We start from the raw sequence: 26,795 nt of genomic DNA, 5'->3' as shown, positions 1-26,795 counted from the left end.
AAGCCATATCCCCTCTCCCAGTTACTGTATCTTTACTTCTTGAATGGGTTTGGTTCACTGCCCCCTCCCACAGGACCATCTGCGAGATGCCTGGTGTCACCAGCTCCCCTCGAGGTGAGGAAGGCGCTTTCCAAAGGCCAGTTGCTGCTACAGGAGTGATCCGTTCCAGACCCACCCAGCCCCTTGTCACCCGCTTCCCATCACAGCCCTCAGCTGTCCCATCCTGTGCCTCCTGCCCGTGCCTTCCCAGATCCCCATCTTTCACATACCAAGGTGCCATCTCCCACCTGTTCCCCTCCTCATCGCTCCTCTAGGGCTCTGCCTCTCCCACTCACCCCCGGGGAGGAGAAGAAGAAGCTGCCTCCTTGGCCCCAAAATGGAGCTGGGGAGTGAGAAGGAAGGTCTCTGGGGGGTGTCCGCAGCCCTCCCTGCAAGGGCTGGAGAGGACCAGGAGGGTGCAGCCACGAAGTGGCTTGTCCCCAGCCCTCAAGAGGGCTGGAGCTTCTCATGGTGGAGACAGCCTCCAGCCCTGGTGGGACCAGGACAACTCGCAGCAGCTACACCACCGTCAGTGCCTAGGTAGGCACTGCTAGCAAACACACCAAACCCCACACCTGCTAAAATCCGGGCAATAGCAACCACCCCCTTCCCGTCCCTCCCCCCGCATTACCTCTCCAGCCCTGGGTAGCTGCATGTAACCAAACATGGCTATGAAACGCAGTTGCTTTAGTTATCTGCTCTTTAGTGGTACTCTGGGTGGCATTTAGAGGACAAATGGCTATTACATTACAATTTTCACCTAGTCATTTTTGAGAAACTATCAGCTGGATCAGAGCCCCTCGGCTGGGGCCGGGGGGAGCAGCTCTGGCCCTGCCGGAGGAGCGAAGGTGGGTGCAGCCAAGCTACTGCGCTACTTCTTGTCGCTCCTGCTGACGAAGGTGAGGAGGTCCATTGCTGTGACCACACCAAACACCATCTGCTTCATGAAGGAGCTGCCATTTCCATTGACTGTAAGCAGAGAAAATGCCAGTTTAGTGGGGATAAAAAAAAAGAAGAAAGAAGAACCGCCCCCGCCCCCCCCAGCTGTGCAGAGACTGCTGCTCATTTATTAAATGAAAACTTTAACGGGGACAGCAGCTGCCTCTGCTCTGCTTCGACAGAAATGACTGATGCAGCCTTGGTCGGGTTACTGGGATCATGTCAGGGAGGTTTCAGCTGCAAATAATGCACCCTTTACCAGAGCAGGAAACTTAATTTCCCAGTTGTTGTTACCCAACCTCTGTTCCAATCCTGCCTCTATCACCGCAAAACTTTTCAGGCCAAACTAATGGGACTCTTTAAGAGCAGCAGTGAGACACTTTCTGCTCTGTTCTCATAACGTCCTACACCACCATTAATAAAACGGCGTTGCAACAATTGCTTTAACTATCTGATAAATGTTTTCTTAAATAAAAATAAAACTAGCCACCTGAGCCCAAACAGAGGATAAAATGCAAGCTCCGAAGGTGTGGGAAGAAAGTAATAAATAAGGGGGTAACTGTGACGGCATTAAAACAACAGCTCTGGGAAAGAAAACGGGTGTTGTTTGAAAACCAGAGCCAGAGGCACCGCATACAGCCGGCTGATATTTTTTGGTGGGTATCATTTAATTTGCAGATACCGTTTAATTTGTATCAAAATGTGGTACAGAATAGACTTTCGTTATTTTTATGACAACGTAGCTGAGAAATTCTGCCTAGCATTATTTTTGGTGGGAGAATCGAAAATGCGCATCAAAGGCAGTTTCGAATGACGAAAACGTTTGTTTGCAACGTTTTGTGGGAACGTGGCCGGACTTGCAAGCCGGCTCTAGAGCTGATGGGGCTTTGGGGCGGCAGGGCATGGGGATACATGCAAGAGGGGTTGGGATGTTTGTGCACGGTGGGTTTTGGAGGCCACGAGTTCATCAGGCAGCCCTTTGCTGGCAGGTGATACAGCGCAGTGCTGCGTGCTGCTCACCGTAGGAATGCTTTGCATGTTCGAGGCGTAATCCCATAAAAATCAGTGTAATTACACCCTTCAGCTCTAATTTAGAAGACTTAAACGTGGGTCTTCTGACTGCTTTTTCATGTTGCTAGCATTTTAAACAAAGAAACGCCCTTGAGATAAGGCCAAATTTGTCCTTCTGGAAGTTTTATACGCTATAATTGTACTGGAAAGGTGTGTTAGGTGAGATTTGCAGAACAGCACTTTCCACCATACCTGTTTTGGTCAGAGGAGCAACAAGGCGTGATCCGTGCTGCCATCGATGTGTCAGCAACCCTCGTGCTAATGTGGTCCTACTGCATGCACGTTAACTCTACTGAGCCGGTTTGCTTCACCGGGGAGAGGGTGGCTGTACACTGGTTTGAGAATAGACCAAAGGTGCTGGTACTGCTGCTTTATTGGGCTGGTCAAATGGTGCTTCCGAATTGGCAGAGCATCCCTGGTCCAGGTAGGGCCCAAACAGAGATGGCCCAGGCTGCAGGCGTCAGTGTGCATTGTGCCTCCTGACACCCGACTGGTGTGCCCCTGCCTCAGGGCTTGCTCACGGTCCAACACATGTGTTTTCAGCTTTCTTGACTTACCCTGGACCTTCAGGGTAGGTGTCTGATAGCACCCAGCACAAAAGGCCCGTTAGCATATCAATGTACCCAGATCCCTTGGGGCACACAGGCATAAGGACATCTCTTGGCCGCATCTCCAGAGGTGGCAAGTGGGAAGAGGGGCGTTCAGAGAAAATGTCACAGCCTCTGGGCATGCGCAGCAGAAGGTCTTTAAGCAGTGGGATGCAGACCGTGTAGTTTGTTCACTTGCACTTTTACATGCCTGAATTCCACCTAAAATTTATCTAATGTGCCCAAATGCTCCTTTCGACCTTGCCCTTGGGATACTAAGTCTATGGAGATCCCTAACTTTCCCCTTGTTTCCTCTGTTGCCCGCAACCAGCAAGGCAGTGATTTGAATTCAAGGTGAAGAAACTAAATGAGTACTAGAGGGCTGAGCCCGTAGCTGTGCAGCAAGGGCACTGCATCCCAAGCTGCTACCTACAGTCCGCCTTGGCTGTCCAAGGGGACCAAATGAAATCCCATAAAGAATATCTTCCCATCCCCAAAAGTGGGTTTCCATGGCAAACCATGAGATGAGGGGAGGGGGATGGAGCTGTTGGGTGCTTCAGCATCACCCCTGCATGAGGGAACAATATAGCTCCCACGGCCGGGATCTGGGAAGCGCTCCTGCAGGACACACATCCAGTAGTGTGCTGGTCCCAGGCTCCCGTGGTTAAGGCTTTCTGTCTTTCCCCTCATCCCTGTGGTGTCAGGAAAGGAAATGGGTGAATAGTTGGCAGTTCCAGGGCTTTGCAGAGACACGGGGCAGGAATCCTTCCTGCAAAGGCTCAGGGGCTGCACATGTGGAGCAGCTGCGCTGATACCTACCAAGCTCAGTTCGAGAATTTCCCTTTCCCCTTTCAAATATTTGTGCAAAGCCCGTACAGTGCTTCTGCAGATACCTACACTGCATTTGCTCGTGTACAACGATAGCAAAATGGTCGTTCTCCAGGATGCAGGAAAGCTTCCCGAGGCTGTCCTCCAGGCCAATCTAAACAGCACAAAAAGAGACATGTTATGTTTCACTTCACATTTAGAGGACAGTGGTGGAGGGCCTGACTCCTGCCTCTGACTGTAGCTGTGAGTGGGCAGGGCAGCACCCAGCTGGACCAGGATCAGGTGTGCCCCACTCACTCACACAGTTTTGGGGAGATGGGAGGGGACGTGGGCAACCTGCAAACCTGGCTTTGCTGTAGCTGAAATGCAGCGCTGTCTCCCCCCAGCCCAAAGGGCCTCTCCATGGGACAGCATGAGGTGATGGCTCCAGCTCCCCTAAAACACCATCCGTTTGCCTCACTCCATCTCTGGACCATTGATGGCCATCCAACCCAGGCACGCCTCCCCTGCACACCCACAGGACCTGCCCTGTGTCCTGTCAGAGCCTGTGCCTGTTGCCCCAGCCCTGCTGGGCCTTGGCAATGGCTGGGCTCTGATTTGAGAGGGTGCTGATTCCCCAGCAGGATGAAATCCTCTGACAATGTGAGGCTGGGGGTGGACATTCACACGCTTTGCTCCTGGCACGAAAGCTCCCATGTCCGAACCCCACAGGCTCAGCAGCATTTTTGCAGGTGCCTGTCCTTACTCTCATCTCCATGATGTCGCCATCGCCCTCCCCAACTCTCTCTACCTTCACCTCTCTGTCTTTTCATTGACCTCTTTCTCCCAGCTCCTCTCACATCTCCGGGTGGTGGTGCACCTTCTCCCCTTCCTTGGACAGTGGCTGACACACACCACAGCCTTAGCAGTACCTTTGAGAACTGGTCGTAGATGACCTTTGTAACAGGGTCCGAGAACTGTGCGTTTCCAGCCAGCACTGAGGTGAGGGTGTTGCTGAGGGTCACCATTCCCAAAATAAGTCTGTAGGGGAACAGGGAGTTTTCCAAAAGGTCAGACCTGAGGTAGGGCACATGTTTTACATAGGGGCTGGGCTACTCCCTTGAAGTCAGTGACTAAATTGCTGCTGCCGTCAGCGGAAGGCACCAGCTTTCTCCTCATCTGAGCAGGACAAGAAGATCCTTGTCCTCACCAAGCTGTTGGTTTAACAGTAGTTAAAGATTGCTGTTGCAGTCCAGGACTTAGCAGCTGGGAGAAGGAAAACTTGTGGGCTCTCCAGTTGCTTATTTGTGTGGGTTCCCCCTCACAGCTCTCACCTCTCCTTTGGCCTCCCCTCACCTGTGCACTGATCCAACCCCTGTTGAGTCTGGTGGGCGCTGGATTTGACTTTGACTTTAACTAGCTCATTTACAGGGAGTTTTCTTGATGAATCCTCACAAGGAGGTAGATGATATTTTTAAAATACGCATCACAGAATCCAACGCAAGAGACCCATCACTGGATCAGTAAATGGGACTTTGGCTTCATCATGTCTGCTTTTCCTATGTGAATGGCCATCTCTGTAATGAGCAAAAATAGTCACCCTGATTCAGCAACAACAGGAGCTTGGTCATATCCCTTCTCCTGGAGGATCTCAATTGCCTTCTGACAGCTGACTTCTGGGAGGAGAATGAGAGGGGCTGAGAGATTCAGTTTCTGCACCTTGATGTTCCACCACCTGTTGAAAGACAAATGGCAGCACCAAGCTGTTGCTCTCTGCTGCACAGCTGTGGGAGGCAAGGCCAGTAGAGATGAGACCAACCATGCAGAGATATGCTGCCTGCCTGCAAAGCTCATCCCACTCCTATCCCCAAAGCAGTAAAGGCTACAAGTCCACCATGGCCAGGTCTTGTTGAAGACAAGCTTTCTCTACACCTGGTGTTCAAACAACTCCAGAGGCAGGGCTGAGGCCAGCAGTTAGCAAGGTGCTGAGCTGTCCTGAATCCAAGGAAGCTACTGAGGGCTTCACCCTCAAGATCATGAGTGGGGAGGCCTACCAGTTTTACTTCTTTGGTTTGCATCCTTCGTCATAAAAATGCAGTATTTGCAGCTCCTCCAGGAGACAAGCCAGCAGAGATGCTCGTGTGACTTTTGAAGGACAAGCTATGCTTGTTTGCTGGGGACCACAGGCAACTCCAAAATCATCTCAGCCCTTTGTCCTTGCAGAAAAGGCAGCGTAATGCTAGAGGCTGGAAGGGCCAAGAGCAATTCTAACCACACATGAGAGGCCTTGGAAATGTGTTTAGTTTTTAGGAAATATTTTGCAATAACCTTTGGTTACAGTAACCCAAAGGAGCAGGTTACATCAATGGTAACCTGCTGTCCATAAAGCGAGACTAGGCACTTTGTGAACAATCAGCACTTGCCCAGCCACATGTCAACTGGCATCAGCAGTTTGTCTGTGATTCCCTGCCTTGAGGGGGACTCTTTCCCCGTGGTGTGCAAGAGAGCTGAGTTGGTCATCTTTTTTGACCCACAGCTCTGGAAACTGAAAATTTACCGTTCCCTGCCTGAAAAGACCTCCAGAGCTGTTTGAAAGGGTGCTTGCTACAGGAGGGACCCATCTTCCACGCCATCCCGATTTCCTTTGAACATCAGCTGTGGAGTAGAGAGAGGAGGTTTTGAGCAGAGCTGGACGTCCACCTCAGATGTTCTGCTCGGCAGGGTTTAAGTGGCCTGGACAATGACTGCCACGTGGGAGCGGATCGGAAACTTCGGGACAGAAACGGCTCCTTTATAGACTATGATGGGAGAACTGGGATATCTAACCACTCAAAAGAGAGGAGCTGACATTACAGCCTCCCCAGAGGGATCTGGACTTAGCTGCGTTTTCTAAATATTTAAAGATAACACTCTCCTTTGAAGATAATAATTTCCAGACTCAGAAAGCTGATGCCCTTAGCAAAGTTTATACCATCGGAAGCTGTCTTACCAAGGCTTGTGCTCCTGGACGTCATTTAGGAAACCGTGTTTTATCATCCACTTATCATTCAAAAATTTGGACCTAGAAATCACCAACAAAGAATGAGTCTGTGACCCTTCCAGAAGAAGTCGTGCTTTGTTTCATGCACTAGACCGCAGCACTGCCCCGGGGCTCCCATGATTTTTGCAGCTGGCTGCTCTTAGCCCCTTTTAAGGTCAACGGGAGCTGCGGGTGCTCAGTAACTCTTAGAAGCACGCCAGCTATTTGCCTTCCTAACTTTAGGCATGCAAGTTCAAAAACTGTAGCTTGACTGATTCCTGCTCCGTGCAGTAAGTCAGTAACGAGAGGAAATAAAACCCAAGTGTCCCAACACCCAGCCCCTGGTGCTTGCCATGGTAGTATGTTATTTCTGTTTGTTGTTTATTTAAGTTTTTTTCTGTGAGCTGCTTGAGGGAGACTTCCAGCTCTGGGCTCACTCCGAGTGCAATGCTATCAGACTTCTTTGGTTGGCTTTCCGGCAACCCAAGCCATCCAGGCTCAGCAGTGCTAAGCTTATTTCACCAAAGGGCCCCATGCTCCCAATCCAGGCCACATGCAGAGAGAGTGGGGAGAAGATGATGGGAGCTCCCACCCCGCTGCCGGAAAGCAGGCGAAGAAGCAAGAAACTCACATGTAGTTCCTGACGGAATCGGGCAGGATGACAACACAGCGCTGGCCTTCCTTCAGGTCCTTGGCAGCCCGCACAGCGACGGACATGGCACTGCCAGAGCTGCCACCTGGATGGATACCAAGAAGAAAGAGACAAAGGTTGGGGCTACCCAGAGTGTAGGGCCACAGTCCCAGTGTGTGAGGCACAGCGCTGCTCCAGCTAACGGCGCAGAGGCACACGGGCAAAGCAGTAGCAGAGGTGGCACCTCATACACCAGGGCAGAGAGTGCAGGGAGTGAGAGGACAATTGGCCCCACAGCTGATTTAGGGGTCCCCACAGGCTTTAGGGTCAGGAAGAAGTAGGGACTGAAGGGACGTATTCATATGGTAGCTCTTGGCAATAGGCTTTTGAGGCAGCACAAGAGTCACCGTATGAACTTCACAGACCACTTCTTGTGGTGACTCTGTGGGCAGACCAAGGGCTGAAAGGTCCCATACAGGGACATTCATACCACTGCTGCCCATACCATACTCTTCCTTTGGGTGAGGAGAAGACCATGCCAAATCTAGAGCTTCTGTCTGACATATTTGGCGATCAAAGATTGGCTTTAAATGCATTGTAAAGACTGAACAAACCATAAACATTGTATTCATGCTTGGAATACCAGGCCAACGTGATGGGAAGACTTAAACACTCCCCGTGTCCGTGTGCACGCATGTGGTTTGCTGCACGTAGGGAAAGGAGGTCCCTGCTTTACAGAGGCAATTCTTCCACCGGTAGTTCGAGTACTGGAAGTTAAACACATTCCACTATCTGTGTGCCAATTACACACTGCATTCAAGGCAGCACGTATTTTACAGCAGGTTAATTAGCACTGGGTCACATTTTTCAAACAAATGAGGAAAAGCCCTGAAAAATGCAGTTCAGGGAACATGAAGCTATTCACAAATTACAGTTGAGTTCAGCAAGTGGTTTCTGTTGAAACACGGTGACTCCGTGCCTACTAGGTTAAATCAACATTTAAGCGTTTCATTACAAATGGCCTGATCTTTTCCAAAACTCCCTGGATGTGAGCGCTCAGGACTTTTGTCAGCTGTAACTGCAAGCCTACATATTGTCTGGTCCTGGAAGCAAACCTACAGCTATCTGCTCGGCAGCAGGGAAGGCTGAAAAATGCTGATGCTGTGCAGAGGCTCTTAGGGTACAGGCAGGGTTTGTTCGAGGGCACCTGTTTATTTTGGAAAGCCGTTGGGATCGCTTACAGCTTGTTGGCATAGGGAGAAATACTCAGTAAGAACATCTTACACTTTTTTTACTTTCAAACTTTTCTGGTCCAAACCTGGCACCTCTAGTGTGGCAACCACTCAACGACAGAGTACAGCCTCGCGGAGTTGTTAGCAGAGTGACAGTTTTAGCCCACCTGTCCTGTCCTGAGTCCCATTAATCCTCTCTTCAGCCCGTGTAACACTACACCACATGGAGTTAGGCATGAAGATCCAGTTCCATGTGCAGGAGTGCTCCAGTAAGAGGAGAGTTATTGCTTCTATAATTATTGTGGCTGATGAGTCAGGTCGCAGACCACTGACTCACTGCCACACCTCTGAAGTCTACAGCGACCTACGCACCAGCTCGGGGTTTGGCCATTCAGCCCCCTTAACCTAGCAGGCAGAAAATGCAGAAAGCACCTACCCCGAAGCATTTTGGTCCCAAAAGGATGAGGTTCAGAAAGTTTATGAAGAGAAGCAGCTGTTGTCATTGGTGCTTACCGCACAATAATCCCTCCTCTCTAATCAGCCTGCGAGACATGAGGAACGAGTCTCTGTCGTTGCATTTATACCACTGATCAACCACCTGAAGAGAAAGCAAGAATGTTGGTTCCTGGTGATGTTATTTCAAGCTGTCCTGACCCTCTGAGGCATGCTGTCATGCTGATGCCTACATCATCTGGCAGCCTTGGGCTGCTTTCCACACTCCCTGAAAGCAAACGCATTTGTCAGGGCGTCCTTGGTCTGGAGGGTGTTTCCTTGCTTGCAGGTACCCACTCCAGCTTTTCCAGCCGGCACCCTTTCCTGGAGAGTTAGTGATGTCTGACAGGTCCAGGGTTAGGATGTGGAAGAGGGAGTGGTGTTCATGATGTCCCAGGCTAGGCTACACTAACGGTCAAGATTTTGCCAGGCAAAATCAGATCCAACCACAGAAAGAGTTTGGGGTTATTACAGGTCACAGCTCTAAAGCCATATGACAACAGTAGAGATGTAGTTAACACAACATCTGAAAGTAGAAAGAATCTGGGGTCTGAGGCTGTGGGGGACCTTTCTAAGAGCAAGGCTGGGGGAATTACAGGAAGCTTGAATTAAGGCTTTAAAGCTCTGTGCCTGGTGGCAAATCATCCACCGAGAAGAAACTTGTCAAGAAGCGGTACAAGGTTCATGAACTGTTGTCTTACACGGCTTGGATCTTGCCTTCCAGCCCATAAATGGTGCAAGGTTTCTGCTGCATGCATGTGGTGCCTGCGACAGCGAAGGCTCAGGAAATGCTAGTGTGATGAAGAGCAGCCTCAGCCCTGACCTCTTCTGTGTGGTCATAGTGAGAGAGGCACGCTCTGAACATCGGTGAGGCTGAGCTGAGGAGGCTGGTACCGTGGCATGTTCCTCATTTGCCCCTGTATTTGCCATCTCCCAGTAGGTCAGTTATAATCAGATTTACTCAGAGAGATGCTTTAGTGCTGGCGTCTCAATCCCCCCACCAACAGCTTGTTCTGCACTGGGAAGTTATACAAGTAGCCTTAGGGCTGGGCCACAGCTGGGTGACAGAGCCGGCTACCTCTGAACTTGGGAGCAGGCTGGATGAGAAACCAAAGATCAGACAGAGAGCTCTAATCACATGGCTACTTACTGATCTGTCAAGGACAGTAGGGATAAAGTCATGCCCAATGCCCTCTACTTCAATAGTTGTGGTGTTTGTCCTGTTCATCTCACTGGGCAAAGCAACGATGGAGCCTTCGGGATCTACACCAATGATCTTTGAGGAAAGGAAGTTTTGTTAAACCACAAAGGGAGTTCGGAAATAGTCAAAAACACAACTCAAAGGAAAAATTACCCACGGCCTTATCAGCAACATTTTCCTTCCCATGATATTTATTAATATTCCTATCCACTGTCAGCATGGAGAGCTTCTAGGATAAAAGGGTACTCCTTCCCACTGGCCTTTTAAATAGACCCTAGGTAGTGTTCAGCTGCTGCAGAAGTCACTGGTGGCTTAAAGTTATCACTCTCAAGGTATTTGTTGTCACCCCTTTGGCAGAGACTGCTGCTTCCAAAGCTCAGCCCTTAGGATAGTGCGAGTGCTCCTTCATCTGCTCCAGTGCAAAGCCAGCCAGCTAGCTCAAACCTGTGGAAAACCGGGGCTACAGACACCCTTTCTGGATCTAGTTGTGCTGGCTGACAGTGGCACCTCCCTGGCTGCTTATAGCTTTACGTGTGGGCTGAGGTTGCGTCCCCCAGCACACAGCTTAAGAAGGGATGGTGACACTGCTCCACACGCAGCCTCAAGCAGTCAGTGAGGTAATCTCACCCCCAAGGTCTTCAGTGGCCGGGTCCTCACCATGTCAATTACAGCAACTGTTAGGCCTCCAGTCCTCCTTGAAGCACAGGCTCTGCAGAATGAGCATCTACGACTGCTGTCCTCCATAGGGCATGGAGGCTTCTGCAACAGCAGATGAGAAGCACTTGCCCAGTCTGCCCCCCGCCCCGCAGAGCTGCCAGGACAGAAACTTTCAGCAGGTGGGTTAACCAGGAGCAGTAATGCCATTGGCTGGGCCAGCCACTTCTGGGGTGGACATCTGACAGTGTCCTGCAAAGGGCCGGACACCCTGCAGTAATGGGGCTGTGGAGCCTTTGACTGCTAAGGCACTTGGATGGATCTAGGTCAAGCTGAGTGTAACAACAAATTGCTTCCACCAAAAGCCAGGCTCACTGTGAAAAAACAAATAGGTGGAGACAACAACTGCGAGCTCAGGTGAGCCGTGGGGTTAGGTTTGATCAAGAGCACAGGTAGGAAAAACCAGGGGGCCATGGGTCCCAGCGGGCAGTCCTGCCTTCCAGCTTACCTTGCACTCTGGGCACTTCTCCTTCAGCTTCCTGGCGACGCCAGTGACAGTGCCTCCGGTGCCAGACCCAATCACCACCATGTGGACCTTGCCTGCAGGTCAGGGAAGAGAGAGGCTTGCAGGAACTCAGCATGGCCTCCCTCCAGCAAGGTCTCCCTTTTGTTCAGGGCCCTGCGCAGATGCAGAGCTCGTGTCCCTCAGCTGCTAGAACCCCGTGTGAGGAAAGGATGAGAGGGGGGTCATGCTAGTGGCCAAAGTGTAGTCTTGTGCAGAAGCTCAGATGAGTTTGCAGGGTCTGAGCACAGCTGATCCTGAGTGAGTGCAGGGGGATGAAGGTGACCTCCAGATCTCCTACTGGTCTCCATGATTTCTGTGTCTTTGGCACCTACTGGTTTAAGGGGGAGGGAGCATCTCAGCACTTCCATCCCTTTTCAACTGCACCACGTCAAAGCAAAGCACGCACATATCAATAATGGGCACAACTTTTTAGCTAGTGTTAGCATCCACAGTGGAGAGATGTCAGAGCTCTACCCTGGCACCCGTGTCGGTCAGATGGAGCCCCACTGGCAGCAGTGAAGTTACACTGATTTAGGACTGGTAGGAGCAGAACCAGTCAGGCCTTCAGAGCCTTATACTGCAACTGCATGGGGAAAGGGGGACTTGTAATTCACTGCTGGCAGGCAGCAGGAGCACATCTGAACATTGTAGTGGAGGGAAGGCTGGGACTCTCTTGTTCCTGCTGCTACCCGACTGCTTCACTGTTATGATAACTGCTCTCTGGTTAAAACCCTTGAGTCCTGTTTACATTTTGCAGTGCTCCCAGTACTGGCAATAAATTTCACTTCTATCTGCAGAAACACGGACTGGGATAGTCCTTTATCCTCCCTCAGCCGTCACATCAAATGTCATTAGCCTGTGAAGTTTCAGTCTATTTTGATTTCCAAATGAGCATGCTGGACCAGATGCAGCCTGCCATGTCCTGATGGACTTATACTCCCCAGTGAGGCCTCTTGGGACATCTTGTGCTCTCAGCTGACAGGTCAGAGATGTTGTAGCCACTGAGAAATGGGTTCTTCCTCCTCGGGTACAGCCTGAATTTGTTAAGCCTCTGGTCTCCTCCCTCAGGCTTTTGAAATGGGAGGCTGTAGCAGGGAAGTCTGGCAGGCTCAGGTGGATTTGGAGTGGATTATGTGAAGTCGCTACACTCTATGTGTCAGTATTATCAAGGGTACCTTCACCTACAGAGGCTCTTTTGGCCATTTCTAGACATTTAGATCAATAAATGGTGTAAAACAATCCTCTCAGAGAAGGCTACAGCCCTCCACACATCCTCAACACGCAGAAACAACAGCGCAGACAGTACCTTCGCACTGCTCCAGGATCTCCTCCGCTGTGGTGTCATAATGAGCCAGAGGGTTGCTTGGATTTCGGTACTATTTATTTCAACAGAGAACAGCACGAGTTACTGTGTGAAGCGCAAGTCAAATACCAAACTAGCAATAGCTCCTGACGAGCTTTACCCAAAGCATGCAGCTGCCCTCTCCTCTCCCTGGCGAGGGGTAGACTGCAACCCGGCCAGGCCAGGTCACAGGTATTCCTCCTGGTTGTCACTTTGGGGCAGATTTCCAAGGACACTCAGGATTTGTTCACACTGGAAGTTTAAATTTGCCCACAAACTCTTTGGCACTTGGTGTCTATTCATTATGGAGTGGTGTGGCTGTCCCATATGCCCCATTGCCAGGTTTGGTGGGATCTGGTGTTTTTGTTAAAGCCCTAGCTGCTGGAGGCAAGAGAGCTCCTCAGTATTTTAGCTATTGCTTAGATAGAAGCCTTTTAGCCTTTTCTGTTGCCTTCAAAAAGTTGAAAACACAGCCCCACAATACTTCTAAAAAGCTCAGAGAACGAAAAAAAAATCCCTCCTCAAAAGCCATATTAGAAAACTTTTTTCAAGTATCACATATATATATAATTTTGAGAGCTGCTTTGTCACTTAGGGGCATTTGTGGCTGGCAGGCAGCAAGTTAGGTGGCTGGCAACCGTGAGCCGGAGCAGTTGTCCCACCCGTAGAGAGGGATTTGCCACAGGGGGTACACAGGTACAGCACTGAAATGCATGCAGCCCCATACTCATCCCCACAGGCCAGGCTGCTTCCGGAAAATGTATTCAGACCTTGAGATCCATTTTTCTCAAAAGGAAGGAGCCTCCCTGACTTTTCTGCCCTATAGGGGCTCCCTACTTGCTCTAGGGGTGCCTTCCTGCAGCAGGGTCAGACCAGAGGGAGAAGTGTACAAGACCATGTGCAAGATCCAGTGCTGCAGGAACCACTGGCGTGAACCATCCGTGTTTGCCCTTTACAGCACGAGGCTTATTTTTAAGGCAGAACAGAGGCTGCTAGAAGAGGCAGAAGAAGTGGGCTTTTTTCAGGTCAAAGTTAAATCTGAAGCAATTTGAGGAGTCTTTGAAGTGTGCAAGAAAACCCAGCCTCGCCCACATCTAGGCTTTGGCATAAGTATTACAGGCTTGGAAGTGTCCCTCATTCTGTTTCTGCCACCACATGCTTTACAGAGGAGCGATTAAGTTTCAAACGCCATAAAACGCTGACGAAATCTGCCCTCCGTTGCCAGTTTGAACGAAGCCCCCAAACACAGGCACACTTGGAGGACACGCTATAAACCGTCTTTGGAAAGAGAGTCGGTGGAGGAACGGCATTTTACCTGGTCCAGGATATGAGAGTTTGGGATTTCACTTTTCAGCTTCCAGGCAACACGGATGTTAGACTCCGGGGCATCAAAGCGGGTGCACGGGGTCCTCACAATTTCAACACCCAGCGCCTTCAGGATATCGACCTTTGGGAGGGAAGAGAGTAGATGTAATGCAACTGATCCCACGTAGCAATGGTAATCCGAACCTGCGGGCTCATGGCAGCGTCAGATGCCAGAGGAGATTTGCATGCGCGAGACATTTAGCATTTTGGAGATACAATGTCCCATTCTTGGCCATGCTATCTCTGACATCCTCCTGGCACCCAGGGCCTCCTGCCTGAAGCTGGCACTTGGATTCAAGCCTGGCCTCGTGCCCTGTCCTACTGGGAGGGCAGGCTGGGGACACGGCAGAGGTAGGTAACACTGTGCTGCAAAGGGGCAGAGGGAACCAGGGTAGGGAGCAGGGTCTCCTGTGTGCTGTGGCCTGAGCCCCTGCATGCACGGAGGAGGTCCTAAAGCTGTCTTTGCCCCAAGTCCCTTCTCTCCCCTCACCAAGAACAGGGAAGGAGAAACTACAAATCATCCCTAGGGTATTAATCCATGGGCAGATGCGGCTGTCGGGGGTGGAGGGGGTCAAAGAAGAAGGGCGGGTGAGTGTCGGGGTGCCTGGAGATAAAGCCCATGGCAACTGGAGGTGGCATCTGATCCAGCCTGAGCTTAAGTGAGATTTGGGTTGAAATGAGGGTGGTGCTTTGGACAAGGGCTCAGCTGAGCCAAGCCAGGGTCTAGGTTTGGCTTCACTGGCATGAGTTCAGCTGAGCAGTTTGTGGGACTTTTGGCTCTCCAAGGCAGAAATTTCTGCCATCGTCGGGATGGCAGTTTTACCTGGTCACCAGCTCTCGTGCAAGTGATTCGACTTCCACCACCTCAGGAAAGCAGCTCAGACAACCATAAGTGTCTCCAGGTTAAAGAAAACCGTAGAGACACAGAGAGACCAAGTGGCACATCAGATGTCAGAGGGGGAGTGAGCAGGACCGGCATCCGAGCCCCGGCACCTGCCTGCCTCTCCTCCACTCCGTCCAGCCCTTGCCCTTGCAGATAGCAGGTATTGCTCCATTTCTCTGCAGCCACACACCGTGTCTGGCTAAAGTGTGACCCCGGCTGCACCGCTGACACTGGGTAATCAGCCAGGCCATCACAGTGTGCTTTTTTTTTTCATCAAGAGGAAACCTTCTGAATAATCAGCCAGGCCATCACAGTGTGCTTTTTTTTTTCATCAAGAGGAAACCTTCTGAATAACTACAAAGCTATGTCAGTGCGTGCAGCAAGGCTCGTTACCCTTTAAAGGAGAGGGCACTCTGTCTCCAGAAAGGGAGAGGCAGGGACAGACAGACAGGGAGGTGTTCCCCAGCTGTGGGGTAATACCGTACAGAGCTCTGACCTTCTCCATGCTCATTTTCTCCGGCAAGACAATGATGCAGCGGTAACCTTTCACTGCAGCTACCAGTGCCAGCCCGATTCCTAGGTGGTGGGGAGGAAAGGGAATTAGTTGACAACAGCATTTGGCAAGGCCAACCGACGTGCATTGTTTCCCATTTTCCTCCCTCCCGCCAGTGAGCGTAACCTAGAAATGTTCACTGACAAGCCACGGGTGAGGGTATCCTCCATGAGTCTCTTGGGATGTGCCAGGAGCACCAGGGAGCATGGGAGGATGTGAGCCCAGCTGCTGTATCCCTCTTGCTCGCTGTTAGCGTGGCACAGAGCAAACAGCAGGGCTGGGGAGTGCTTTTCTCCCCTCACCGAGGCTCAGGCCCCTTCCTTTTCTTACCAAAACACGAGACAGGAGGTGACTTTGCCTCACGAGTGCCTTCCCCCTCCAATGCTCTTGGCTGGGGGGCTGACACACGTGAAGCTGCACATATCACCCTGTGGCAAGCAGGCGAAGGGAATCTCTGCTCCAGTTTCACTGGGGGTGACGGATGGAGCCAGCTGCTCCCCGGCTGGAGGAGGAAGGTGAGGTTGGAGCAGTGTGTCCCCTGCGAGAGGCTGTGGGGAGCATGGGGCCAGCGGGCAAACAGCCCTGGGGGCACACAGCTCCCCTCGCCCCCACATCTGGGGGTTAGCCAGGGAAAGGGAGGGGGCTGGCTCTGGGGTTTCTGCGGCAAATGGGCTGGGAAGGAGCAAAATTCCCAGAGAAAAACCCCGTTCTGCATGGCTAGTGAGGGGGAGGCAGGGAGCACAGCAAGGGACACAGCTCCGTCCAAAGTGCCTGGATAGCCTCTGTTGTGCTTTCTCTCAGGAAAACACACTAGGCATACACACGTCCCTGACACTGGGGCAGGGTGCAGCAAAGGGCCGTGGAAACTTGCACCCATGGTCCTGTGCAGGCTGCAAAATACAGGGGAGGCTCCTCTGTTGTCCCCCTTCATGTCATAACCCACCATAATCTAGTGCCTGAGAGGGATGACAATGACAAGGAAAAAAAAACCCAGAGGATTTATGCTCCAGCCTGTCAGGGAAACCCTCTCTGGGAACCTCTGAATATTCAAGAACTTCCCAGCCTGAAAACACCCGGGGCTGCTCCAGGTCCTCCGTCTCCTGAGGCTGTTTGCCTTGCTGCAAGATAACCTGCTGGGCACATTGCGCAGCGTGGGACCCCCGCAGGCCCTTGGGAATTTCAGCCACGAGGCACCTCAGCACCCCAGGGTGCCCATGGCCACCAGAGAGGAGCTGAGGGAAGGATGGAGCCAGAACCGCAGGGGTCCAAGCTGACCTTGTAACTGCAAGCCCAAGAGCTCCTCAAATCCCTGCCCCTCCTGCAGCCCCTCAGAGATGCCACCCTGCCCATTACTGCGGCAGAGGGAGCATCCCTGTCTTTCCTACCTGTGTTTCCTGAAGTGGGTTCAATCAGTGTGTCTCCTGGTTTTATAATCCCAGCTCTCTCTGCATCTTCCACCATCCGCAGGCTGATGCGGTCCTTCACACTGCCCCCTGCGTTGAAGTACTCACATTTTGCCACTGGAAATTAAAGGTGAGGCTCCGTCAGGGACAAGCTGTGACGGGGAGCACCAGGCTGCCCTGCGGCCCCCATCTCCCTGTTCCCCCCAGCCCTCGCTGCAGTCATTTGAGGATATTCCTCCTCTGGAGGATGGTCCTTTGCTCAGGGGAGCGCATCCATCCTCTGCTTACAGGGTGCCACAGATTGTCACGGGATTGCCCCCCGGTATACCTGCCCATAGTCCATCTTTCCCACCATGTTTCATCTACTTGCAGTACCCTGAATGCAGCGGGAAGGACTGGTAAGCCAAAGATAAAATCAACTGGACATACAGTGATTGCTAGGTGGAAGGCCCCACGCTGGTGAGACACACCTTGCTGCCCTGCCTTGAGGACTCTTCTCTGAGCAAGGACTGTCAGGGTTAACAGCAAGGTCTCACCATCTTTCCTGGGGCATGGCAGTTATTAATAGGTATCTAATAAGGTGCCCTTCTGCAGGGGTGGTCTGTAGTCCTGAATGGGGTGCCATAAAGAAAAGAAAACAATAGAAACAGCGCTTTCAACTGTCAACCAAAATTATAATTTCTTCACTGAGCTGCCAAAAAACCCAAGTAACAGAGACTTTCCAAAGTATGCACAAACTGCAAGGCACACCTCGGCTCCTAATCAGGCCTTCCAAACCACTAATGCTCGGGGCAGGACTCTTCTCACCAAGGTTTTGGTGAGCATCTACATCTGAACAGGTGGCACTGAGCTGTGTTTTACGGACAAGAGGGAGAAAAGGGTACTTTTCTCTTCATCCTAGCAGAGACAGCTACTTCAGGCTGGCAAATCAACTCAATACCTGAGCAGCCAGAAGGGGGGAATGATGATCTTGTGCTCATCATTACATTTTATAATGCAAAACTGCCAAAACTTCAGCTACACAGAGATCCCTGGAGGCACAGAGATTACAAGGTCATCGTGTCCAACCAGAAGTGCTTCCTTGACGCGGCAGTGCTGCAAGCTTTCATATATTGGCTTGGTAAGACGCTCTGTGCTGACCGGCAGCTCAGAGAGGACCATGCAGCTGCTCTGCCTGCCCAGCTCTCCTTCCTCTCCTGCACCAGGGGAGGGAGACACTATCCCAGCAAACAGGGTCTCCTCAGCTTCCCCGCTGCTGTTTGCACCAAATCCACTCCCCTCAGCAAGACATCCTCCAAGGGACAGACTGCTTCAGAAGGGGACCAGACATTGCAGATCTGTCCTCCTGCCTCTACCACCTCTGCTCCACGGTCCCCTACTGTCCCCTGAGGTCTCATTTGAGGAAGCGAGAGGTGGTGCAACATGGAGGTTGCAGAGTTAGGGGCCTGAGGATCCCAGATCCGGAGGAGAGATGTTGTAGAAGAGCACAGCATGCTCCATGTGGCCGTGTGCCTGGTGAAGGCTGGTGGAGGCTGGCTACCATGCGGATTCCCTGCTGCCACATAGGACCACAAGGTCACGCTGTGCCCTTTTACTGAGTGTGAGCACTCATCACATCTCTCCTTCCTACCCAGCTATGTGATGCTCATGAATCTTGCTGCTTCTGAGACAGCCGTCTTTCTGCCTAGTTTGTCTGAAATTAATTAATAGGGTTAAAAGCTACAGGAAAGGAGGCTGACAAGGCCATATATACAGACATAGACTAATTGTATCATCCTTATGTCTGTAGGGGACCAGGCTAAAACCAAACCTTACAGGAGATACCACCACACTATGCTAACATCCCTTTGGGGGGTGAAGACTTGGGTTCTGCTGGAAAACCTGGCCCAACAGCCAGCACCTTGGCCTGGCTTTTAGCACCAGGGCCTGGCACGCGTGTCACTGATAAATACAGCTGTCTGCAGCCCCCGCTGCTCTGCCTGGAGCTGCGTTTCAGGAAGATCCCCAAGGGAGGCTGTCGCTGCCCTCAGGACGGTGACACAGCAGACGGCAGTGCCTGGCCGGGCTCCAGCTGACCTGGCAGAGATGACGCCACGTTGAGACGATGCTACGCTGGCGTGTGCCCCCCGCAGCCCGAGCTACTCCCTCTGCCTGGGCAGGCTGCGGTACGAGTCCTGCCGTGCTCTTCATCCCGTCCCAGACACCACGTTTCGGGAAGGTTTGGCCAGTTGCTCCCATGCCTGCCACATGCTACCCCGGGTGCTGCAGCATCCTTGCCCATTGCTGGGATGTCATCCACTGCCCATCCCCAAATTCAGCCAAGCTCTGCTCTGAGCTTATGATGCAATTATTTGGAAGGAGAGACGCCTCCACTACCATTACCCCCCTGCTAGCTGCAGCTTGACACCATCCTGACAAAATGTAACCTAATAAGCGGGGGAACCCAACACGTGCCACATCTGGCCCTCCCCATCTCTGCCTGCTCTCCACAGAGCCTCTTCTGAAGCTCCCCCCTCCACCACCGCCCCTCACCCTCACCTCATGGCATGGAAAAACCTGGTAGAAAGGGGACACTCACAGAGCTCACACTTAAGCCCATAGGACTTCCCGATCTTGTTGACTCGGACCATTGGGGTGCAGCCAATTTTCTTCAGGATGTTGGGCAAGATCTTTGTTTCTTCTGGCCTGAAACAATGCAGAAAAAAAAAAGAAAGAAATATGTCAAATCAAAGCAACTGTTATGCAACGTGAACCAAGATAAAATCTGAGTGAGGTTTCAGCAACTTTAGCAAGGCCACCAAGAGACGCTCCAGCTCCAAGAGAAAAAGTCCCCATCAACAATTTTACAGCAACAGGAGCTAGTTACGGTTTTCCACCACTCTTACAATGAGTTATTAATTCTTTTGCATAAAAAATAAGGTAATTAATATCCAGGGCTGTTCTGAAATATCTTGTTCTGGAAGGTCCTCAACCAAACCTATAACTACGTGAAGAGCTGACAAGCCTTGGGATTTTGCATAGTGGGTGAGAAAGCCAGAAGGCCATGCATGATACAAGGCTCCTCCTCTTTCCTCCATCCTACCCAGCACCACCTCTGCTTTTCGCATTTTCAACTATCCCTGGACCAACTGTTGCTTGCCTGGCTGGGATTCCCAGACTTGCAAGGACGGCTCCAAGCCACCATAAAGGCCCAAGACACAGAGGACTCTGGAGCTTTTTTTGCAAACAATTAAACTGAGCTTTTGGATCAGTGCAATCCGGCCACCCAGTTTTGCTAGTCTCTGTCAGGCTCCGGCAGAAGCCAAGAACCACGTCACAGCAATTGCAACCAGAATGAAAGAGACTTGTTTGCCCAACACGCCACTGAACGCATCTTGCCACGCAGCCAGGGAACTCGCGTCCTTGAACTTTTTAAAACATGGAGGGAAAAGATTGGCAAGGGCTGTGTTTATTGGGGCCACAAACGTATTGCCCCTGGTTGACAGCCAGCACGTCTCTCCCTGAGCGGGGTGAAAAAGCCCCACTCCCGCACTGCTCGGCTCCCCTTTGCACAGCTCTCGCCTACTATCATCCATTGAACCTTGAACCCAAGTTGTCCTTGTCTGCTATCACAGCCAGGCAGATGGCCATCTGCTGACAGAAAGTCCATATGGTGCGGGGATGACATGCTGATTTACTTAAAGGCACACACACCTCCCTCCAGGTTTTGCAAGCGTGATATAAACACATCCTGCTTTGCAAGAGTGCAGGGGCAGTAGTTTAGTGTAGGTCTTTACTACCAAGAGGAGCCAGCCCCCTTACACCACAAGCACAGAAAGGATGGAGTATTACATGCAGGCTGCTACCTCTCCCTCCATGGAAAGTGTTGCCGCGCTTTCGCAACCTCTGTTGAGTGCTGGCAAATGTGAGGCAATAACTCAATAAATGAGCTTCCCCCATAGCTGCAGCCATTTTCCATCTGCTCGAAAAGCCACCGAAAAGCTCAGGGATTTCAGGGGGCTGAGCCATGGCACGAGGAGGTTCCAGCTCCTTCAGGCGGCATTTAACTAGAGCCTGGCTTTCAAGAGAGTGACCTGCGTGTTACGTTACACATCTAGATGGCAGGAAGTCAGCTCGGAAGAAGAAAGCGAGACCATTTATTTACGTTCTGCCAGTGACTGTGGCAAAGGAGATGCTACCGTGCCCTTTCAACCCCAGCAAGGCGTGATGTGGCACGGCTGTGGGGTCTGCAGTGGTGGAGCCTGGCAAGGTGACGGGGAACGAGAAGGCAACCTGTGCTGCCTTGCATGCCGGGGCGAGCCTTGCCGGGAGAGCGAAAGTGGGAACCAGAAACAGGACTGCTCTTTTGTGCTGCTACCGGCCATAGTGACTGTCCCCGCAAAAGAAGAGCCTTTCTCTTGCTCTGCAGCAAATTTTCCACAGTTCCTATCAAATTCCTTTCCTAATCATTACCATATTTTACTGCAAAAATAATACGAGCACGGTCAGTTTCCTTCTCCAGCTGCGCAAGCTCTGGGCGTGGGCCTGAAGGCAGCGGGTCTATGGTGATACAAGGATCTGTGGCAAATGCCTTTGGTACTCCTAAGGGATGTGGTAGGACATTCCGGTCCTGCAGCAGTTCAGGATCCCAAAGGACAAGAACGGTTTTTGTCCAAGATTTCTACCTTTACTCATGGCATGTTATTCCGTAAAATGACATGGGGAAAAAAACAGTCCTGGCAAACCAAGTGATTGTTGCTGAGGTTATAGTGGGTCAGAATTATCTCAAGGACTATCAGAATCACTCTACCTCTGTATCTTTGGGAAAATTTAAATAACTAATATTCTTAATTAAAATAACCTCTTGTCTTCTCCCTCCCCCCCTCATCCTCTACTTCTACACCGAAACTCAATCAGCTTCACATGGGAATCTCAGAAAGTCCAGTGACTTTTGCCACATCAGCTGCCATCTGTGGTTTACCCACAGCAGAGAAAACAAACAAACCTCCTCCATGCACTGCTGCAAAGTAAAAGAAACGGTGTGACGAGCCCCAGTGTATCTTCTTCACTGCCATACAGTGGATTATTTTTCAGTCCCTGCCCCAGCAATGCTGCGTGGGCCCCCTCAGCCAGACCCCATCCCCAGGGAGGTGCTCAATGCCCAGGACTGGGGCTGCCCTGGTTGTCCCCCCTCCGACTGCCCACCTCCCGGCTAGGAGGCTGGGATGGGCCCTGGCAACATGATGCCAATTTGGTAAAAACCAAGAATGTTATCCTGCTCAGCATGATAATCAAGGAAAAAAACCCCAAACCATTTTGACTGAAAAGAGCTGATCCTGTCCTTGGGCCCTAGCTGCAGGGATTGCACTGGGTGAGTGCCTGGATGCACATTTGCTGGGTCAGCTCTGGGGCTGTGGAGCCCACTCCTCCTTCATGGGCCAGACCCAGAGGCTGTTTTGGGCTTGACACACGCCGGTGGTTGTGCTCTGGCTGTGTCCTGCCTGGCATGCCATACAAAGCTCCCCCAGCCGGCTCCCGGCTGGCAGGCATCCACGCAGAGCGGTGCTACACCTCCCACAGGCTCCAGTTCCTCACACACTGGAGCTGAATTCATGTTTTACATCTTTGGCGCAGCAGGGACGTGTCTGCAGTTCCCCTGACATTTATAGGACAGCCTTATCTTTAATAGCTTGTGTAGGTCTGGTTTACCAGGCCTTTAAAGCACCTCTTGTCAAGTCTAGTCTGGGCATTTGGCAGGCTTACCTCACCCTGGGAGGCAACCGGCTGCTGTGAGGACAAGACCTGCTCATAGCAATCACTTCGCCTAGCGCTGCACTCTTGGGTCACTCATGCAGGGTGGGCAACCTCGGCATGGGCCATTTTATACTTATTTAAAAGCCCAGACTGTGGTAATCAACTTGGTCACAACCTTGAGCAACCTGGTGTACTGGGAGGTGTCCCTGCCCACGGCAGGGGGCTTGGAACTAGGTGATCTTTAAGGTCCCTTCCAACTCTAACTATTCTATGAGTCTATGATATGATTCTATGAATCCATTTTTGTGAAGGTCTCTCGGCCATCGGTGAAGACATTGCTAGTACTTAGAAATCTTCTTACACACGACCTCGGACTGTTTGAGTGGACAAGGGTAGTTTAGTTAAGCTGCAGTTCTTCGACTGATGACTGCATGGCTGTTACTGACTGTGCTGTACAAGGGGATGGGTGCAACAGCTTTGGGGTGTATGCGCGGACTGCACTACAGCCAGGAGAGTCATTACTGCATCTCCCCGAGTGCCTGGCAGTTGGGAGTGCCTTCACTTCTGCTGTGCAACACAAGACCTCATGGAGTACACTCTGCAGAAGCATGCAAGTCCCCTGGTTGAAATCTACCTCTAAAATACGTTCGTCTTAATTCTTCTAAAATGAGTTGCCCCAAACCAGCAGGCTCTTTCAAATGCGTGCTTGAAAACACAGAGCTGAGTCTCGAGCCAGCCACATCTTTCTGCAACATTAAAGGGAGTGAGAAAGTTCTTCCTGGAGAGGAGATATGAGGTGGGTTTTGCCTTCTGGAAAATAAACCATCGTTAATATCACAGATTGTCGAACTACTGACTTCTGGTCGTGACGATCCCGGTGTAACAATAGTATTTCATCTTCAGAAAAAGATACTGAGCTGTCTGCAATCTGAAATAACCAGTATTAGAGAATTACTTACAAGGGCATACAGGAGTGTGGAGACTTGGTGGCCGGCGTTGCAGCTGTCCAGGTGCACTTACTGGGCAAGTTGGGAAGAACCCACGTGCAGTCAGCTTGGCTTTCCTGACTTCCCACGCAACTGCCATTCATGAGCAGGCACGTCTTGGTCAGCTCCTGTGTTGTGGAAATAGAGACCCACAGTCACCTGGGTGGAAAAAGGGGCGGGCAGGCACCTGGGCAATAATTGTCAAAGGCAAGAAATGACATTTGGGTGTGCAGGCAGGGTGGCCAGCCTGCATGGGGCATCCCTGCTGGCTTTTCAAAAACCCAGTTCTAACAGATGCATGAAATTGCTCTTTCAGAGTGGTATACTAGATCACGTACATGGTAAACCATAATCTGGCCATCATCTCCAGTAAATCTTCCCCTGCTCTAATGTACGTTAAAGCATGCCCTCCGCTAGAAAATTTGGTGGTCTGTATTTAATTATTTGGTCAAGAGCAGTATTTTGCATCCTAGCAGTGAAGCAACTGCAGATAAGTCTGCCCAGCAATAATTTGAGAATACTTGTACGGTGGTTGCGGGCCTCAAAGGGCCAGAGGACACCTCTACTCTGGCATCCAAGTGTATTAAAAGTGAAAAAAGATAATTGATAGAAACAAAACATCAGGGAAGGGCAGCAAAGGTGCTCACGGGTACTGAGCAAGCTCCACAGTAAAATAGTTTAATCAGAGGAGGATTCATCGGATTGGAAACGAGACAGGCGGCTGGTGGTGAGAGGGGGCTTTAATGCGGGGGTAACTGGAGAAGGTGACCGGGAAACACTTTTTTGTTCCTCAGCATCAAAGAATAAGGCAAAATGAAATTACCAGGAACAGCTATAGGAGCAGAGCAGGTAAAAGTGGAATCAGAAAAGGGTTAAACAAGTTTGCAAAGGTCGACTTCATTAGTGGCTTTTAAACACACCGGCCTTAATGGTACTGCGAACATGGGAATTTGCTGCGCTGGTTTCTGTCTATTGCTGGTGCATATACAGAGAAAAGGCAGAGTCTGGCTGTATAGTTTATTCTTGCCATCTGCTACTGACCAACAGTAGAAACAAGGGTTACATGGAGCTTTGGTGTGACCCCCTCTGGGGTGACCCTCTCTGCAATTCATCAGCCACCCTTTTGTGCGAAGGAAACCAGCCACGTGGAGAAAAGACACGTGATTTTGGTAACTGGGAGTTTCTTTTCTGGCCTGTTCAACAGAATGAATTTACCTCGATTCAGCCTTTGTTGAATAAAGGGACCTTGCAGCTCAGTAGGGTCATGGTTGGAGACTTGTGTCTTTCTTTGATTGATGATGTCCCTGCCCATGGCAGGGAGGTTGGAACTAGATGATCCTTAAGGTTCCTTCCAACTTTAACCATTCTATGATTCTATGATGAAAGTTGGCATTAACCTGCTTGTTGAGGCATAGCCTGCCCTATCTTCCTACATTACTGTGGTGGTGTATTTTGCAATTAAAGCAAGTGTAATGCTCTCGTTAACTTTACTGTAGCAGAAATTCTGAAGGTCCTGGTGTTGGACCTTCCTTCTACATTTAACTTCAGATTGAGAACAAAGACGTAATTTTGAAATTTGATAGAACCAAACAAGTGACACAAAGAAGAAATATCTAATTTCTAAACTCAGAGGTCTGCCTGCAGAAGGACCAGGCCTGCTGCCCCGTGGAGGGGAGGGGATGTGGGAAATCCACCCTAGCTCCTGCCCTGGGGAGGGAATTTGGGCAGCTGACAGGAGGATGCTGGAGCCAACATGCGCAGCACGGACAGCAGAGGTCAACGAGTCTGCGGAGCATCATCTTCATCCCAGGCCATAAAGCCACCACTCTGCCCCTCCTGGATGCCCGGGCTGCCTGCAGTGCCTGCAAAGCCCAGATGACTCACAACGGCCAGGCAAGCAGCCAACACGCTGTTATGGCTAGGTCCTGATTGCCTAATTGATTTGTGGCTTGACATGTGAGCCCAAGCCAAGCCTTAATTACCATTTCTGCCATCCTCCTTCTTCTCGCTTGCTCCTTTCACGCCCTTGGTGGCAGGTTCTTTGAAGCAGCTCAGCAGGACTACCTGAAGTCAGCGCCGTGCTTTTCTCACTGGCCAGGAGGATGGGGCTGCGGTTCACTCTCTGCGTGTTGGGCTGCCCCTGAAACACAGAGATACACCACACCGTTATCCTAGCCATAGCAGCAGGCTGACATGGCCCACGGCGTGTGACCGAGCTTTCTTCTCAGACAGAGGCCCTAGGGGATCTTGAAGATGGAGGTCAACAACCTCATGTGGCTGCCTGGCCCCATGACTGAAGCCTGAAGCAGGATGGCAGGCAGGGCACACTAGGCCACTTCCACATCAGTTGCTGAGCCACATTTTTCTCCTCCGGAGACACCAACCCCAGCTCCACAAAGCAGTGAGACACCATGAGGGTGCAGGGTGGCCACGTCAAAACGTCTTGGAACCCCCCACAGCGGGTCTAACAAAAACTGTCCCGGCAAACTGTGCCTCCCGGCGCTCTTCCCCCCTACTGCCAAACCTGTTGCTTCTTGGGAGGAATTAAAGGAAAAAAAAAAAAAAAAAAAGAGTTTATTTCCTTGCAAGCCAGGATTTGTGATGGCCTTGAGTGTATCTCTCAAAGCAAATCCTTGCTTACCTAATGAATTAACTGGGAAGGAGCAAAAGTCACTGGTGGGTAAAGAAGAGATAAGCTGCAGTGCATCAGAGGCAGTTAGCAGGCTTTCACAACAGAGGTCACCAGTTACCAACCAAAATGTTGGCAAACTAGATTTTTTTATTTTTTTTTCTGGTGATACCCATCTCCATTTTGTGGTGGCGTAGAAAAGAGAGGAGAGGCGGTGGGCTGAAATTATTAGGGTTGCTTTTGTCAGTCTTTTCTCAGTTTGCCAGCGTGTGGCTCCCTGCCCCAGTGCGTGCCGGCACCGAGGGAGGCTGGCAACGGCAGCAGGGCACCACGCAAGTCCCCTCTCCCCTCCAGCCCTGGCTGCGTGGGCACTGCCTCTGCAGCTGGGTGAGTGACATTAAGCCTGGTGCCGCTGGTGTCCCCCCCTCCAGTTTGGACCCCTACTTTAGGGCAGCCACCCCAGAGCCACTGTGTGTCTCAGCTGAGCAGGTGGGGAGCCAACACCACATGCCCGGCTGTGGGTACAGACACCTGTCAAGCCCTGGGTGAAGGTGGGCGACCTCCACAGGGCCTCAGGAGCACCCAATGTCCCTTGGGCACCTGCCTGGGATGGCAGCATCCCAGCATCTTCCCCGTCACCACCAAGAAGTGCCGCAGGCCCCAG

At 51.3% G+C, this 26,795-nt stretch overlaps 1 protein-coding gene across 1 annotated transcript; it reads right to left on the bottom strand.

Moving 5' to 3' along the window:
* Positions 1-324: 324 nt before the first annotated feature.
* On the bottom strand, positions 325-25,947 carry LOC128903858 (cystathionine beta-synthase-like). The gene is given in 17 exon segments (XM_054187757.1): positions 325-1,008; positions 3,534-3,618; positions 4,376-4,484; positions 5,044-5,178; positions 6,433-6,504; positions 7,094-7,199; positions 8,839-8,923; positions 9,968-10,093; positions 11,181-11,272; positions 12,544-12,613; positions 13,895-14,026; positions 15,324-15,403; positions 16,766-16,900; positions 19,362-19,468; positions 23,476-23,630; positions 25,485-25,507; positions 25,510-25,947. Coding segments are annotated over 17 exon segments (1,782 nt in total). The 5' UTR covers positions 25,682-25,947; the 3' UTR covers positions 325-910.
* Between the last annotated feature and the right edge of the window lie 848 nt (positions 25,948-26,795).

The sequence above is a fragment of the Rissa tridactyla genome, chromosome 1 (assembly GCF_028500815.1).
Source record: "Rissa tridactyla isolate bRisTri1 chromosome 1, bRisTri1.patW.cur.20221130, whole genome shotgun sequence".
NCBI classification, from domain to species: domain Eukaryota; kingdom Metazoa; phylum Chordata; class Aves; order Charadriiformes; family Laridae; genus Rissa; species Rissa tridactyla.
This window is presented reverse-complemented; position numbering and strand designations above follow the sequence as displayed.